Source organism: Marmota flaviventris, chromosome 8 (genome assembly GCF_047511675.1).
Source record: "Marmota flaviventris isolate mMarFla1 chromosome 8, mMarFla1.hap1, whole genome shotgun sequence".
NCBI lineage: Eukaryota > Metazoa > Chordata > Mammalia > Rodentia > Sciuridae > Marmota > Marmota flaviventris.
Genome location: NC_092505.1, coordinates 130,587,740 through 130,606,125, shown reverse-complemented (window position 1 = coordinate 130,606,125; position 18,386 = coordinate 130,587,740). Strand labels below are relative to the sequence as shown.

Sequence of the window (18,386 nt, the reverse complement as noted above, 5' to 3'; positions counted from 1 at the left end):
CTGAAAGTGGTCTATGAGGGACCAGAGCCCTCCACCAGCATGGCATGGATGGTCCCCCAACCCTCAGAGGCAGCCCTCTGCAGTGCAGAATACCCTGGCAGGTGAGAAATACATTCCTAGGTGTTGAAAACTGTCCCCCAAGCAGCTTGCACAGCTGTGAAGAGAGATACAGTTAGGGGTATGGAGGATGGGAACTTGTTGAGATAATTACCAATAGCCTATGAAAAACTTCTCAGGAGGTGCCTGAACTAGAGAAACTGAGGTGGGCAAATTTTGCCTGGACCACTCACCCTCTGGATTCTAAGGGAGAAAGGTCCCATGATGGTTGGCACTGCATAGGAGCTGTTGTGAAGATGCTCCCTGCAGCCAGGCAAGCACATCTGCACTCCAGGGTGGATACCTGGATTATAAAGTTCATCAGCACTCTCCAATCTATTCCACCCAGTACTGGGAGGTTGGAAGCTGAGAGCTACTATACCTGGCTGGCAGTTAGGCAAGGAGCACAAGGACATTGGACAAAAATACAGAACCAAAAAATATAGGGACTGAAAGTTCATCCCTACCAGTAGATTTGACCATCACACTAGAAATAAGCCCTTTATTTCTCATTAAGAGTTTTTCCTTCCCATTTTCTCTTTTTCCCCTCAATTTTATCTTTTTAAATTTTAACATTTTAAAACATACTATATTATTCTTCACTTTTCATTATGCATTATTGTGTGTGTGTGTGGTTGTGTGTGTGGTTGTGTATGCTTTTAATGCTCTCCAAGACATAGTCAAAAGGCCTCACAGAAAATAAAGAAAAACTATTAAAAGCCGCAAGAGAGAAACATCAGGTTACATATAGAGGCAAACCAAAAGGGCTCATGTATGATTTGTCAATTTAGACCTTGAAAGTTAAGGAGGGCTTGGGATGAGACATTTCCAAGCTCTAAAAGAAAGAAAATGCCAGCCAAGGTTACTATACCCAGCAATGCCCAGTTTAAAATTTGAGAGGGGAATTAAAACATACCAAGACAAGAATAAACTAAAAAAAAATTCATGACCACAATATATCAAAATTTCTGGGACAGTATGAAAGCAGTTCTAAGAGTAAAATTTATAGCACTGGGTGCCTACATTAAAAATTTAGAGATGTCCCAAACATATAAGCTTATGCTCCACCTCAAGAGCCATAGAAAAAGAACAAACCAACCTCACTACCATTAGAAAACAGGAAATAATTAAGATCATCACCAAAGTTAATGAAACTGAGAATTAAAAAAAATAGACATGATCAATGCAACAAAGAGCTCATTCTTCAAAAATATAAATAATATTGATAAACCCTTAGCCAAAATAACCAAAAGAGAGAGGACCCAAATCAATAAGATTAGAGGTGAAAAGGAAGTATCGACATAGACCCTTCTGAAATAGAGGATCATCAGAAGAACCTTTTGGAAAATTTATACTCCAATAAATTGAAAAGTCTAGAAGACACAAATTTCTAGACATATATGACTTGCCCACATTATATTTGGAAGGTATAGGAAACCTAAACAGATGAATTTCAAGTAATAAAATTGAAATGGCAATTAAAAGCCTTCCAAAAAAGAAAAGCTGAAGACCAGATGGCTTCACAGCTGAGTTCTACCAGTCTTCTCTGAAGGCAGTATAACCCTAATACCAAAATCAGACAAAGACTCATTGAGGAAAGTAAACTATATACCAGTATCCCTAATGAACAAAGATGTAAAAATCATTAATAAAATATTACCAAGTCACATTCAAAAACACATCAAAAAGATAATGCAACAGGATCAAGTGGGTTTCATACCAGGGATGCAAGGTTGGTTCAGCATAAGCAAATCAATAAATGTAACTTACCACTGAAACAAAATTAAGGACAAGAACCACCTGATTATCTCAATAATGCAAAAAGGGGTGCTTTTGATAAAATACAATACCCATTCATGTTAAAGATGCAAGAGAGAAACTGTGGATGAAAGGAACTTACCTCAGTGTCACAATGGTCATTTGTGACAAACCCAAAGTCATCATCGTACTGAATGGAGAAAAACTCAAAGCATTTTCTCTATAATCAGAAACAAAACAAGGCTGTCCACTCTCACCTATTCAACGTAATCCTCAAAACATTAGCTGGAGTGATTAGGCAAGAGAGGGAAATCAAAGGGAATCAGATAGGAAAAGAAAAGACACAGAAAAAGCTCTACCAGAAGATTTCTAGACCTTATAAATGAGTTCAGCAAAGTGGCAGTATACAAAATCAACACCCATAAATCAATGTCTTTCCTATACTCCTAGACTGATTCAGCCAAGGAAGAAATCAGGAAAATCATCCCATTCACAATAACCTCCAGAAAAAAAAAAAAAAAAGAAAAAGAAAAAGAAACACTTTGGAATTAACATAATCAAGGAGGTAGAAGTGTCTACAATGAAAATTATAGAACACCGAATAAAGAAATTGAAGAAGACCTTAGAAGATGGAAAGACATCCCATGTTCTTAGATAGGCAGAATTAATATTGTCAAAATGGTCACACTATCAAAACAATATACACATTCAATACAAAACCCATCAAAATATCAAAGACATTCTTCACAGAATTAAAAAAAATTCTTAGATTAATTTGGTAGAACAAGAGACCCAGAAATGCCAAAGTAATTGAGAACAAGAAAGATAAAGCAGGAGGCATCACAATAACTGATTGCAAATTTTATTACAGAGCCATAGTAATAAAAGCAGCATTGTATTGGCATCAAAATAGACATGAAGATCAATGGAGTGGAATAGAAGACACAGAGACAAATCCATATTCCTACAGCCATCTGATATTTGATACAGGTGCCAAAAATATATTTTGGAGAAAAATTCGCCTTTTTAACAAATGGTGCTGGGGAAACTGGAGCTAATATGTTGAAAAATGAAACTAGATTGCTAGCTCTCGCCCTGCACAAACCTCAAACTGAAATATATGAAAGACAGTAATTAGATCAGAAACTTTGCAAGTGCTAGAAGAAAACAGGGTCAATACTACATCATATTGGTGCTAGCACCAATTTCCTTAACAAGACCCCAAAAGTGCTAGAAATGAAGGCAAGAATCAATAATTTGGATGCCATCAAACTCAAAAGCTTCTGCACAGCAAAGGAAATGATTAAGAGCCTAAAGAGATAGCCTACATAATGGAAGAAAGTCTTGGCCAGCTACTCCTCCAGTAGGGGATTAGTATCCAGAATATATAAAAAATCCAGAATATATATATATATAAAAAACCCAAACCAAACAAAAAACAAATGGCCCAACCAACCAATGAGCAAAAGAACTAAACTGAAACTTCTCAAAAGAAGAAACACAAATGGCCAACAAATAGAGAATTTTTATTATCGATAGCAATCAGAAATGCAAATCACAAGTTTGCTAAGATTTCATCTAACTACAGTTAGAATGACACTGATCAAGAATACAAACAGGGAGAGCATGGAAGGAAGATTACCTCTAGATAGGGAATAGGGGTGGGAGGGAAAGGGAGGGAGAAGGGGAATAGCATGGATGGTGGAAGGAGATCCTCATCATTATACAAAATACATGTATGAAGATGTGAGAAAAAAATAATACAAACAATAATAAATGCTGGAAAGGTTGTGGGGAAAGAGATACAATGGTACATTGTTGGTGGGACTGCAGACTAGTATGTATGGAGATTCCAAAAAAAACTAGGGATGGAAATACCATGTGACCAAGATATCCCACTACTTGGTATCTTCCCAGAAGCTCTAACATCAACATACTATAGCTATACAGAGCTATACAGCCACCTCAACATTTATAGCACTACAACTCACGGTATCTAAGTTATAGAATCAATCCAGTGTGCCCACCATCAGATAAATGGATTAAGTAATATATATATGATTTATATGATATCATTTATATGTATGTGATATAAATGAAGTAAGCCAAGCTCAGAAACTCAAAGCTTTATTTTTTTCTCTCATATATGCATGCTAGAGTAAAATAATGGAAAGGGGGAAAGAAATATAGGATATCATGAAGATGACGGGAAGATCAGTAGTGTAGAAGGAAATGGAGAGGCATAGTGGAGAGGTGGGAAAGAGAAGGTAAAGTGGAATGAATTCTTTAAAAAAAATCATATATGTAGGAATGTACATACATATGTATAAGTAAAAGGAACCAATCAAATATAAATAAACAGATGAGTAGAGTATTAGTCTAGCACACTAATAATAATAGTAGCAGAGTGGAGGAAAGAGAATGGCAGAGAGGAGGGTTGGAGGGAATGTGGGGAATCATGAACTGAAATCAAATTCCATGCATGTTTGAGTTTATGGGAGAAACCCTACTACTAGTATAAAGCTCTCATAAAAAATTTAAATTTTTTCTATTGTTGGGGCTTTTTTTATAACTACAGAAGAAGAAATAAACTTGAATATCTTTATTCATTAGAGATGCAAATAATATCTAGTAGAAGAGATAATCCTGGTGATTATGGTTTATGCTTTGTTGGTCACTAACCAGTTTTGTAGTGCTCCTATTAGTAATACTGTAGCTTCTCAACAACTCTGTTTTTTACCTTAACTGGTTCTTTACTCAATTAATAAATTAAATAAAATATTTGACATATGTTCACTTAATATTTTCATAATATTCATTATTTTATGTTCTGGAAAAGTAAGCCTTTACATTGACCAGAATTTTGTCATATCACTGACCCCCAAGGGAAAGGGAGAAAAGGAATTACCACATTGTGCTTCTTCACTTCCCAATACGTACACCCACCGCCACACACACACACACACACACACACACACACATACATTGCCTTTTGCTAATAGGGCTGAGCCTTCTTAGTGGCTCAGGGGATATGGTGTCAAGGGAGAGGAAGAGGAGAATAGTTATGGGGTAGGTATCTAATAGCATAAGCCAAGCATAAGCCAAGTTTTATTTATCCTTCTTTTGCTATATATAATTTTTCTCGTTTTAAATCATTAAAAAGTTAATGACATACTCATGCATAACCCAGGTCTAGGTATAAAGACAGGAGAGAATAGTGGTTAAACGTAGTTTCTATAGTTGAAAAGACCTAGGTGAGAATTGTTTGTGGCTATATAACCTTCAGTAAATTATACATAATTCTGATTCCTTAGGCCTGGTTGATTTTGTGCCCTTTTTGTCTCCTATGAAGTGAACTATTTAAATTTAGCCTTTCTTTGGATCTGTTCTTTAGTTTGAATTTCAACTTGTTCTGGAAGGTTGAGGTCCAACCACTATACAAATGTATTACAATTGTAATATCATTAATTGTAATGGTGAAACAATTTATTTTTATAACCAGTATTTCTGGTTTTCAACTAATAATAATTTTATTAATTTTGTGGGCATGTACTTTAGATTAATCATTTGTTGGGAAAGAGGTTTCCTTATACTAAGTTAATGTCTGTATTAATAACCATAGTTATAAATAATATTTAATCAAGGTACAATGACTAGTTTCCCCTTCTGCCATCTCTTACCGTCATTTATGTGCCTTTTAAATTATCTCCAACTTGATTATAAGGGATACATAGTCCTATATTGTGAATCTTTATAAATCATGCTACAGAATCATAATACGATCTGCCCTGTTAAAATTGTTAATTTCCCAACTTTTCCCAACTATATGTTCCCCTCTAAAACCTTTATTTAAATAAACATTTCCTTGAAACTGTTTATGGCTTAGCAGCTTAAAAAATTTAAAGATACATATTCAAAGCCAGCCTCAACAACTTAGTGAGGTTCTAAGCAACTTAGCAAGATCCTATCTCAAAATTAAAAAAAAAAACAAAAAAAAAAAACATAAATGTAAAAGGGGTTGGAGGAATGTGGCTCAGTGGTTAAGCAACCCAGGATTCAATTCCTGCTACCAAAAAAATAAATAAATAAAATATATCAGTGGGAATGAATATATATATATATATATATATATATATATATATATATATATATATATATATATAAATACACACAGACTTGTGAATCACTTCACATATAACCATATATAATATTTGAATTTCAAAATTTTATATTTTACATGAAGTCATATATCCTTTTTTTTGCCTTTTATAGGAGGATACTTCATCGAGATTTGAAATCAAAGAATATATTTTTGAAAAATAATCTCCTGAAAATTGGTAAGTTTTAAAAAATATGTAATCCAAAAACATTACATATTATTCTAGATGTTATTTTATCAAGCTGAAGTATATGGTACATGGAACCATTAGAGTTATCATTGGTTTCTTTAAACTTCTCAATTTTTTGTTTGCTCAGATGGGTCCAACTAAACCCAATTGTTTTGTTTCTGATTATCCAATATAAATTGGGATATAAAACATTTACTATGTGCTTGGTTGATTTGACAAATATGCGTTGCAGTCCTGCTCAAATATACTTTGAGTTCACTTTCTTGGTAGTGGTTAGACTTGTTTTACTGGTTTGATTAATTATCTAGGTTTCCCACTGACTTTATCATAAGCAATAACAAGTTATCATGGACAATTAAAATGTTGATATAGTGGCTTTATAGTGTTTATTTCTTCAGAACTGTACCCTCACTTCATAGTTACTAGATTATCTAATCATCATCTGAGATGTTTTTAGGGAGTGAAGGAATAAAAGCATTCATCTAAGGAGGCAAAAATAGAAAAGCCAGTGTATTCAAATTTCTATAGTTATGCTCATGAGTAGTTTCAAGTCTTTTACATTTTCCCTTTATTGTAAATTAAAGAACAAACCTTTCCCTTCCTCAGATAAAATTGTCCATCATCATATTCAACTCTTCCAGAATCATTTCAGACTTGAAGAAGTATTTTATATCAAGTTGTCTAATTGTTAATAATTCCAGAAATAAATAATTTTAGGTTATATAATTCACTGTACTGGCTCAGTCTTTTTTTCCTATAAAACTTGTGTTTTTATAACTATTTACCAGCTTTATAGAATTTAAAGTATCACTTTCTTCCCCTTTAAAATAGTAGAAGCATTGCATAATAAAATGATCAAATTAGACACACATCCAGTGTTTAATTTCCAGTGCTGATTTTTATTGTTTTAAAGTATTCATAAAGATTAATTATTATTTCTAGGGGATTTTGGAGTTTCTAGACTCCTAATGGGATCCTGTGACTTGGCCACAACTTTAACTGGAACTCCGCATTATATGAGTCCTGAGGCTCTGAAACACCAAGGCTATGACACAAAGTCAGACATCTGGTGAGTGGGCAGTGGGCTGGCCCAGATTGCTTCTTCATCTGTTGCCTAAAGAGAACAATTCATTTTGTTTTTAAGCTCATTTACTTACTACATCCACTCACTTTACCCCTTTGACATTTGAGTTATTTTGTAGCCAGAGTAAAAGAAGGTCTTTTGGATTTGGAACTTGCTATTTTTCATTAAATTGATTTCAAAAATTCTCTTTATTCATAGATTAATTGGTTGCTTTGGATTTTTAGTTCCTAAACCACAGGGGAAAGTTCTTAATGTACCAGGAGCATTAAATTTTGAAATGTTCTGCTAACTTATTAAATAAAGCATTTGTAACTCTAAATACTGGTGTTTTTAAAAGCTCTGTGGGGCATATATTACTTCTCAGTATTTTTTTCTTCTTGTTACTTTTAAGAATTTTACTAAAGATATTGGCTTTATAGATAACCTAAATTTCAAAATTTCTGGGTTTTCAGTGATAGATACACCTGAGATTTCTCTTTCTCTGAGCTCTTGTATTAAATATATTTCTTCCTCTTTGTCATGGAACCAGTTTTAATCTCACTGCAAAAGCCATGTGGAAATTGTGTTCAGTAAGTCCTGTTATAAGCAATAGATCCTATTTAGGGAATATGTCTTTCCTTTGAAGAGGAATCATATAATTTTCAGCTTGTTAAGGGTTGAAGGGATAATCAAGCTGAGAGCTTGTTAATTAAGTAAATAATTATTGTATGCAAATTAATGTAAGTAGTTCTGAGGTTTCAAAGATGAGCAATGTGAAATATGTACCCACTTCAGTTTTTAAAGAAGATAAAGGAGAAAATTGTCTTTTCTCTGGTTATGGAAAAGTGAACCACAACAGGGAATGTAGCTTGGAATTTTCATAAAGCTCATTACTTCTGTTCTTGTGGTGCCTCCCTAGTGGGAGAGAACACTGTCAAGATTATGTCTGGCTGTGGAAATTCCCCATAAATCTCTTCCCTTTGTTTCATTCTTTTGGTTATTTGTTTCTAGTGGCTTCACTGGAGTTTTTTCCTTGTTAGCTTGCTTCTGCCCTATGGGTCTCTTTCAGTTCACTTATCATTTTCCCTTATCCATCCCCCTAACCATGGTCTCCTGCCATGTCCCCACTAAAAGTGAAAAACAAAACCCAAATCAAACAAAAACAAAATACAATTCTCAGAGGAATAAGTTTCTTTAAATTTTGCTTTTTCAGCATCTACTATTTGCCCCAAATTGTGCAATAGCCCTTGGAGTATAAAAGCAAAACCAATGGGATTCCTGTTCCTCATGAGAAATCTTGTTCATCTTGATGTCACTGTCTTCAGTTAGAGGACATCAATGTTAGGCTTCAGATTGAATTCAGTTACATATCTATATTCTCTTTACAATTTTAACAATTATTGTGGATGTTTAAAACAGATTCAAATATATGTCTTCATAATTTAAGGTTGATATCTGAAAACATTACATAATGTCATTTGATTAACAGTGAATTAATTTAGGAAACCCATCATTTAAGTTTTGGAAATTACATATAGCAGTTAACCTGGTTCCTTTTGATGAGGTATCTGCATTTGCTTGTCAAGTCTGATACATATCTCCTAGAGAATGGGGCAAGAGGACCCACAAGGAGGAATAAAGCACAGAATTTGTCTCAGTTGTGTTAGTGCTACTTTTTTTTTCACAAATTGCTCTTACCAGTGTATGAAGAATTATAGGAATACAAAATCGTGTTGCTTTATGTTTTATGTTTACAAAAATATCTGACTCAGGCAAAGCCAAAACCTTCCAAATATAAAATTGCAGAGAGATTTTAATTTATCTGTCCAAGTTTTAGGTCCACTCCCCTTGCAGGGATGATTAACTATTCAGCAAGTGTAAGCTGAGGATTCATCATCATCCTGACCCCCCACCAAACCATCTTATTATGAATTTAGTAATTACCTTTGTTGTGTCTAAATTAAAATGGGCTTATCTGGTAATGAAATTTCTACTGCCAAACCTAAGTGGGAAAAATGACAGAAAAATATTTATTAAGTGTAGTGGCAGATATGTATATGTGATTAGTAATCTTGGGGAGACACTCTTAGAAAAATTAGATTGAGGATGACACCCTGTCTCTGTATTTTAGCATGTAGCATCTGTTTATTGTAAAATACTTTCTTAGAATTGGAAACTCTTATAAATAATTGACAGGTGTTTTGCTTTAGCAACTAATAGCTGTATGTATTATGTTTATAATGCTTAAAGAAGAATTGGTTTTATATTAATAATATTTTCTTTTGTTAATGCTTACCCATATGTAACTTCATCTTCCTTCCACACTCTGTTAAACCTTTCTGGATTTAATTATTTATAGTATTTAAATACAGTAAGTCACTCTCTTAAAAGTAGGTTAGTCCAATAGTTAATAAACAGTTATTTGGAAAGAGGATAATTAGGTTCACTAAGGACAATGCTTTGAACACAGCTGAATTTTAATAGCAATTGGTAAATAATTTTTTCTCTACAGGAGAAATATGAACATGCATGCATTGGTTCCTAGGCCAGGTCTTTAAATTGATCTAAACTATGAAAAATTAGAATACATAATTTTTGTAGGAGAAACAAAGGACAATAGTATTGGAATAAGGCAATAGAATACTTCACTGTTTGTCATATTTATCATGTTATGAGAAGTTAATCAGATGGCTCTTTGATCTGTGGCCCTATAATTCTTGGAGTGATTTAAGTGGAGGAAATAATGTTGGGCATTTTGGGGACATTAGAGTGCACTCTGAGGCTTTTGGATGTTGCTGAGGCTCAGATTTTTGCTCAGAGATCCAGCATGGAGGTCAGCTGGGTAAGGGACACTAGAGGAGTATAGTTCATGCCCAGTATTGGAATCAGGCTTTGGACAGAAGTATCAGCAAGGTTTAGTTACAGGTGAAAGAAAACAGAAAGGAATCAGCTCCTTCCTGGTCCATCAGGACCAAGAAAGTGTCCTCATTAGGGAATATTTCCTGGGTGAACAGAAGAAGGGTTAGGGAGGGCAATAGCCTATTTTCTGATGAAGGATATAGGAGAAAGATAAATACAGGCCAACTTGGTAACTCCTATAACTAAAATCAGGCCTGCTAGTATCTGACATTCAACAGCCTCTTCAGGCCTCTGTTGGTGAGGGAAACTCTACAACAAGAGAGGCCATTCCTCTTAACTGCCCATGACCTGAGCAGTTCTTGTATAAGTTCACAAGCAAGCTGTCGGTTGGAGAATACCTTACTAGGGAATAAACGCTGATGTAATTATTTTCAACCAACAAAAGCCGAGGTAGGAAAACATATGGTCACTTACAGTAGATTTGAGCAATTTTATATTTTTTTCTATGTCCCAGCATGAAATGATTGACATAAACTCTGTATTATCTATAAGTTTGACCTGATGAAATTTAAGATTATAACATAATAAATCCTTGTTAAATTGATATCAATGATGATGAAAATAAACACAAAAGCAGCAATAAAAATCAGTAAGAGCTACCCTTTATGGAGTGCTCACTCTATGATTAATTAATAGTTACTCTTCTAATTGCTCCATATACTTATTTGGTATTACCAAAAAATACAATATGTAATTTTATAACCTGCTTTTTTTTCATTTAGCAAATGGAATCTTGTTCTGCTTCAATAAACATATATCTACATACCATTTAAATGTTTGCATAGTTTTCTATACAAGATCACAATTTACTCAACCAAGGTCTTACTGTTCTTTGAAAATTTTCAAGTTTTTACAATGAGGTGTCTGGGACTGAATTTTTCATTATACTACTTGAAATTAGTTGAGCTTCTTATATTTGTCAATGAATGTATTTATTCAAATGCAGGAGGATTATAGCCATTATTGCTTTGAATATTTTTTTCCTTTCTCTCTCCTCTGGTGCTTCATTATATGTATACTCATGTGCTTGATGGTATCTCACATTCCCCTTTATTTATTTTTCTTTTTGTTCTTCAGACTGCATAAACTCTACCCATTTTCCAGTTCATGGCTTCTTTACTCTCTCAGTTGAAGTCTACTGTTCATCTCCTCTAGTGAATTTCTGATTTCCATAATTGTACTTTTCATCTCCAAAATTTCTGTTTGGTGATTTTTAGTGTAATTTTTCTCTTTATTAATATTCTCTATTTGATGTGATGTTTTCATCACACTTCACTTCTTTACACATTTTTTCTTTAATTTTTTGAGCACATTTATAATAGCTGCTTTGAAGTCTTTGTCTGTTAAAGGTGATATCTGCAACTTCTCTGGTAATGTCTATTGTATGCTTTCCTGTTTATTTTTATGTTTCACAATTGTTGAAAACTGGGCATTTTAGATAATATATTGTAGCAACTCTGAACACTCATTCCCTCCTTAACTACCATACCTTCTCTGAGTCTTGTTTGTTTACTTACTTATTTGACGACATTCTGGGATATTTTGGTAAAATCTATTTTCCCTGTAGTATTAAGTCTCTCAAGTTGTTCCTCCAAGAGTACAGCCCTGGGTATAAATGTTTTCTTTGGATGACAGTGATTTTAGCTGGAATTTCCTTGTCTCTTTCTCTGTTCTCTCTGTTAAGCTGCCTGCCTTTGTTGAAGCTACCCAGCTTATTACCACCCTTAATTGTAAGTAGCTTTTTACTAAGTTCTTGAACCTCTAGTTGAGACCAGTCATTCCAAAGAAAGTCAAATTTGGATGGAGTCTTCCCAGTACCATGCACTTTGTAGCAAGGAGAATCTCAGATAAGGAGAATGTGACTATTGGAACCTAGCAGGGCCTGGGTTCCTGGGCAAAGGGGCTTCTTTGGAAGGAAGAAACTGGTCAACACAATCTATCACTTTTCACATGCTTTGTTTACAATATGATGTTGATAGTACTTTTAATGAAAGTATTCTTATTGTGTTGTCCTTCACTCTTAATTGGGGTAAGCCTGTAATTATGGCAAAATTGATGTTACTGTAATACTTAAGTCTAGATCATCAAAAGTGACACAGACTTTGCCTGGTTTTCCTGAGATCCTTGCTTTTGGAACCCAACTACCACATTGTAAGGAAGCCTGAGGAGCATATTGAGAGGCCAACATGGTAAGTACACATTGAGAGGAACCAAGGCCTTTGATCTTCAGCCCAGCTGAGCCTCCAGCTAAGACCCAACACCAATTGTTAATGACCCATCTTGGAATAGATCTAACCCCAGTTCAGCCTCCCCAGGAGGTGCTGTGAGGAATGGATTCAAGGCTTTCCTGTCAATTTCTGATCAAATTGATTCATGATCAAAATTACTGGTCATTGTTTTGTGGCACTAAGTTTTAGCGTGGTTTGTTATGTATCAGTGGTGACTTCAACAGAGCCTTTACAGGAGGTTATCAATCAGGAATTGAAACACAGCCTCAAATCTGGGGCTACATTGTTGCAAGGTCTAATTTATTTCAAAAGTTGCCAATTAATGGCTTAGAGAAGCAGTTTGTGCCAGGAAAACTGTCCATTTGGATAATACCAAAGAATACGGACCTTAACTGATGACCTCTGCACCAGCAACCTTTCCACGTGCCCAGAACTCTCCCTTCACTGATCCTCAAACCCCAACTTCACTTTCTCCCTACTCTCAAACTCAGCCCCAGCCCTGGACCATCAACTTACTCCAAAATCGTGTCTCCATTACTCGTATAATTCACTGATATGGTGGAGCCCACTTATACCAGTTAGCAAGACCCACATCTCTTTTTAACTCAGCATTCAGTAGTTGGTATTTTTATCATGGAAATCAATAAATGCTGCAAAGTAGGGTTTCCCCTTCGATACCAGAAAGCTAGTGTACCAGGATATCTAATACCTTTAGCTTTACTCCTTCTTGCCCCTTTGTGGTGGTGTAGAAAGAAAGATATCAAGACATATATATATATATTCTGGTGTCTGTCCTCAAAGGCTAGACAGGCATATAAAAATTCTATATGCTATTATGGTATAATACAGGGCTCTGATGTATAAAGGAGGTAGTGATTTACTACTGGGGTAGTGGTGCAGAGTATCAACTATATTCTCAGAGTGGGTAATGGGCCTGCTCACAATGATGAAGGATGGAGAAGAGTTTGACAAAAAGCATTTTGGGTAGAGGGAAAAGTATCAATGACCAAAAATGGAGAGTGTCTACTGGAGGAGTTGGAGGGGACTGTGTAGGGAAAGAAAGTGATTGGCCAGAGGAATCATTTGAGTTGGGCCTTATCATTCACAAAGGGTCTCAAATATATGTGTTTGAAGTTGTCTCCAAATGAGGAGTTATATGTTAAAGGCATGAATTTATTTAACGTGAAAATTTTAAATATATCATACATTTTGAAACTCTTGTATTGGTATTTCTTCATTTTAAAAAATAAACCAGGAATTTAAAAATAATTGCAAATGAGTGTTTTCTATGACTCCTGAAGACTTGGGGGACACTGTTATTAAGGACATGGAAGCATTGTCTTCTCATTGTAAAGCTCATTGTCTTCTCATGAACTTGAGGATAAAATGCATATATGTGGCATGGAGGGGAGTGGTGGTCAATGGTGGAGGACTCATATAAGCCATGATAAGGAACATGGGTTTTATTCTGAGAGATGATGAATTGCTGAAATCTGCTAAGCCTAGGGACATTGTATTAGTCAGCTTTGCTGGAATAGCAACTCTAAAAAAAATCTTAGCATTCTTAAAACATGTAATTTTTTCTTCATATTACATGGAGACTGCAGGTTAAATAAATCTCTGCTCTAAGTTGCTATCATGCTCTGCTCCAGGACTTTCTCAATTCCAGGACACAGATTTTCCCATAAGCAAAAAGGGATCAATAGTGTGAGAGAGAAGGAGCAAGGGCTTAGCTAAACTATGTACCTGTGTTTAAAGCTTCTACTCCATTGTGACATTCTTCATATCTGCCCATATTACATTGACTGAACCAAGTCATGCCAATTCCAATATCAACAAGAAAGGAAGCACACCCTCCATGGGAAAGGGAAAAGGAATTAGAGCAAAGAGTAATCAGTCTTCCAGGGGAGTCAGTCTTATAAGGATACCAAGCAAGATTGTAGAAAACAGACTGGAGGAGATGGCTGGAACAGACTAAAGAAGGGAGATAGGCAGATTTTCTATTAACCTGCCACATTTGACTACTTGTGATATTCTTTCTGTAAATGCCTCTGAAGTCTGTATAAAATTAAAGCAGTTGGAACATAGCCACTTGCTCAAATTGTGAAGCAGTTTATGCCACATAAGTAGTGGAGGCTGTTTCCACATCCAGCCTTAGTAGAGTGTCTGAGTGAGTAACAGCAGGGAATGGGAGGATGCCCAATTATTTCTGTTACCAATCACCTGTGCACACTAACTTAGCACTGTCCATGGTCCTTTCCCAAACTGCATGGCTTGTATAAAATTTGTGACTGTGACCTCAAAAATAGCTAAAGATGAAAAAAAAAATTTTCCCTTTTAGCCAGGTTTTTTTCTCCACACCCTGTTGTCTCCCTGCCTTTGTTTCTCTTTTGGTATTGGTTTTGTTCTTCCATTGGCCAAGTTCTTATGGTCTAGAGGACATGGAACTACCACTAGGGGTAGGGATGAGATAATCTTCAAAAAATTGTAAATCTTGATTGTGGAACTAATTAGAGAGAGCTGGTATGAGCAGGAGAAAATTCACCTGAACCATGTTTGTTTGTTTGTTTTTCTATAATTTTATGGATCTTCTCTAAAACATGGTGACATGCATGATAATGGTGGGAGGAATGAATTTACTTTTCCTTTTAAATATTCCTTTAAAAATTCAGTTTATTAGTCACACCAGCCATATTTCAAGTTCTTATCTCCATATGGCTTAGTGACCACTATTTGCAGAAATATAGAAAATTTTTATCAGTGTGGAAAATTATATTGAAGTTATACTGCTCCAGCTGCTTTAGGTCTTATCCTTATTTTACATTCACCCTGATTTGGGATTGGGGAGCATCTCTACTAGTTTTAGCTGCTATTCTTAACTTGGCCCGCTGTGCTTTCTTTCAAGTGAGTACCTGTTGGCTATTTTGAGGTTCTACTGTTCTCAGACCCTTCAATCATGTCGTTGCTTCCCTTCCCTTCTCACACAGATACTGACACTGTGCAAGTCATGTAGTTATGCAGTTTCTCTTAACCCACTTCTACTTTGAGCTTCAAAGGGGACTCCTTACCACTTAACTTTGTTTGAAAATATTGGGCCATGAGTTTTTGCTTTTGCGATCTAACTTCTCTATTTTACATTGGGATTCAATGAAGATCCTAAAGCTGTGTTTCCATCCTAGCTGACATTTCTTTTCAAATATTCAGAATCAGCATTCTAACAAGATCACTAGGTAGTTTGTATATACATTAAAGGAAAACGATATAAGTCTGGGACATGGCAGCCCTTAATAAACACTTTCTATGTAATATTGTTTCTTGAGTATTAACTCAAGCAACCAATGTCTATTTTAAAAAATTTAAATATTCAGAACTTATGTTAATATTTGATTCTAAGTAGACTTTTGTTAAGGATAATGTACCCTAAAGCAAAACTCACTACTCATTAAATTTATATTACTATATTCAACTGCTTAAATTATGTGTACTCTTTTTTTCAGTGTGTATTATCAAAGTGCTTCTCAATTACAGCAAATAAAAATATTATCAAGAACATCACTAAAACTTCCCAACAAACCAAAAGCATTCACTGCTGCAGGTTAGAGTTCTGTTTACAGGGTCTGGGAAGATTTCAAAGGGCAAATTTAGCTATGCTGAGTCAAGGCAAAGTCTGAGTTGCATTTTAAATTCATTATCAAACTCTGATTCAGCAATCCTCCCCATAGTTCTGGTTGACTTGGACAAATGGCAAGTTTATGGAGTAGGTATAGTTTGCTTCACATGCACCTGATCCCAACTTTCCCTTTTATCACTTCTAGTCATTTCCACAGGGACTTATTTGCTTCCTTCTTCAAAGTTGACTGCATTTTGGTAAGAAAGGAATTCAAATCACAGACTTCTAAGTAAAATACACTTCTTAATGTATTTTTCAGCTATCCTTACCTGACTCTGCCCCCTCAACACTTTCATATTGTCAAAGTTAAGAACTGGGAGTCAAATAAGAGAAAATCCTTCAAAGGAAGTTAGGAATTTGAGATGATATAATAGTTCCCATATGTAAATGTCAAGTTGAAAGTATGTGAAAATAAAAGCATAGAGACATATAAATATAGTTACCAGAATTTTAAAAATTATATATAATAGAATTTTAAATGTATAACCGAATAATAAAAAATCCTTTCACCCCAAGTGTCAAGGGGGTTTCTGTAACCAAATTGTCTCATTTCATTCATTAGTAACCATTCCAGCAGGTGCACTGGGACCACAGCAGGTCTTTTTCTGCAGATTACTTACTGATGAACAAAGACTTATCCATGTGCTCAAGCATAAGCAAATATCATAGATCAAAGTGAATGCATAAATGAAAAGCAGCATGATGCAGTGTAGCTGAGAGAGTTTCCAAAAAAGACAGTAGCCATATCAAAGTTATTTGGTTACTGAATCAGCCTCTAGATCTAACTGTTCTGTAATCTGTTTAGCCAGGTAACTACACATCTTTTTATAATCTTAATAAATTCATCAAATGTGTTTCAGGTAGAGTTATATCCCTATAAAACCAGGAGTTGACTCTCATGATCAAGTCACTGTTAAGAGATATCTAATTTCCCTTTCCTTCCAAGCAGTGAAAAAACAATAGGCAAACTTGTCTGCCTTTCTTTCATTTTCCATGGAGAGTCTCATTGTGTGTGCCCTGTTTGCCATGATCTGATGATGCCTTGCACTGTTTATTGTTGAAGGGCCTAGTGATCATTAAAGGTGAATTTTGATTCCAAATGTTGATCTGGAAAGTCAGCCTGTGCTTGAAAGGCTCTGTCAGGGCTAGCCTATGATTTCCAACTAAAGAGACCTTAAAGATCTGAAATGCTCTGATTGGAGCAGCCTTGAGAGGCAGGATGACATGAGTGTATGTTTCCACAGTCTGCAGCTTGGGTTGCTATCCTGGCCTCCACCTGGCTCCACCATCTACTCAATATGCAACACTCAGTTTGCCCAATCTTCTGATTTTCTCATCTGAAAAATGAGTTCCTACCACCTTGGGGTTGTTGTGAGGATCATTCAGTGAGTTAAAATGTATAAGGAATGTAGAACAGAGCATAAATCATAATAAACACAATTAAAATTTTAGATATTATTTTTACTACTTCTCATTGTTGCTGTTTGTATTATTGGTGGAGACAATCTTAACAGATAACTTTCAAGACGGCTTAAAATGATTGCTCCCATCAACCCTTCAGATCTGTCAGCCAGGAGAGGTTGTATGGTTTTGTTCTGCTTCTAATCCAAGTCCTGAAGTAAACTCTGAGCCTGTGGGGGCTAAGCATAGATCCTCAGATAAAATGAGAGTTTGGAATTAGAAAATCTTTATACTCCCTTAGCTGTACTATTCTATGAGTAGGAAAAGAAATTCTTGAGGTTTGAATTACAGACTTTTTAGTGCACTTCATAACACAAATATTTTACACATTCTGAACACAAATAGAAATATTTGATTCAATCTGATTATTATCATTTATTAGTAATAAATAGCCTCTTTTCTCCAAGAAAACTTTTGTTTATAGATAACAAATACTAATGATATTGTCTGTTTTTATTTTAGTCATTCTGAGGAGTCTGTTTAATTACTACACTATGGTTTTTATTTTTTATTTGTCTGATGGCTAAAGAGTTGAGCATTTTCTCATGATTTTTGACCACTTAGTACATGTTCAAGTCTTTTGCCCATTTTTCTATTGGATTCTTTTGTTTTTCTTATTGATTTGTAGTTTCAATTAATTAATTAATTAATTTTTTTGCATATACTGGTTACCAGTCTTTGGTAAATATTTGAATCACAAATATCTTCTCCCTCTTGTTATTCCATTTTATTCTTCTAATGGTATCTTTTCATGAATAGAAGTTCATAATTTTTTAAACTTCTTTATTTTATACCTTTATTTTACTTATTTATGTGGTGCTGAGGATTGAACCCAGGACTTG

At 35.0% G+C, this 18,386-nt stretch overlaps 1 protein-coding gene across 1 annotated transcript in view; it reads left to right on the top strand.

Annotated features, from left to right (window-relative positions):
* Positions 1–18,386, top strand: part of Nek11 (NIMA related kinase 11) — a 337,064-nt gene that overhangs the window by 99,314 nt on the left and 219,364 nt on the right. Inside the window, exons 5-6 of the mRNA XM_027933893.2 lie at positions 6,127–6,191; positions 7,146–7,272. Coding sequence (XP_027789694.2) covers positions 6,127–6,191; positions 7,146–7,272 — 192 coding nt within the window. The remainder of the gene's footprint in view (positions 1–6,126; positions 6,192–7,145; positions 7,273–18,386) is intronic.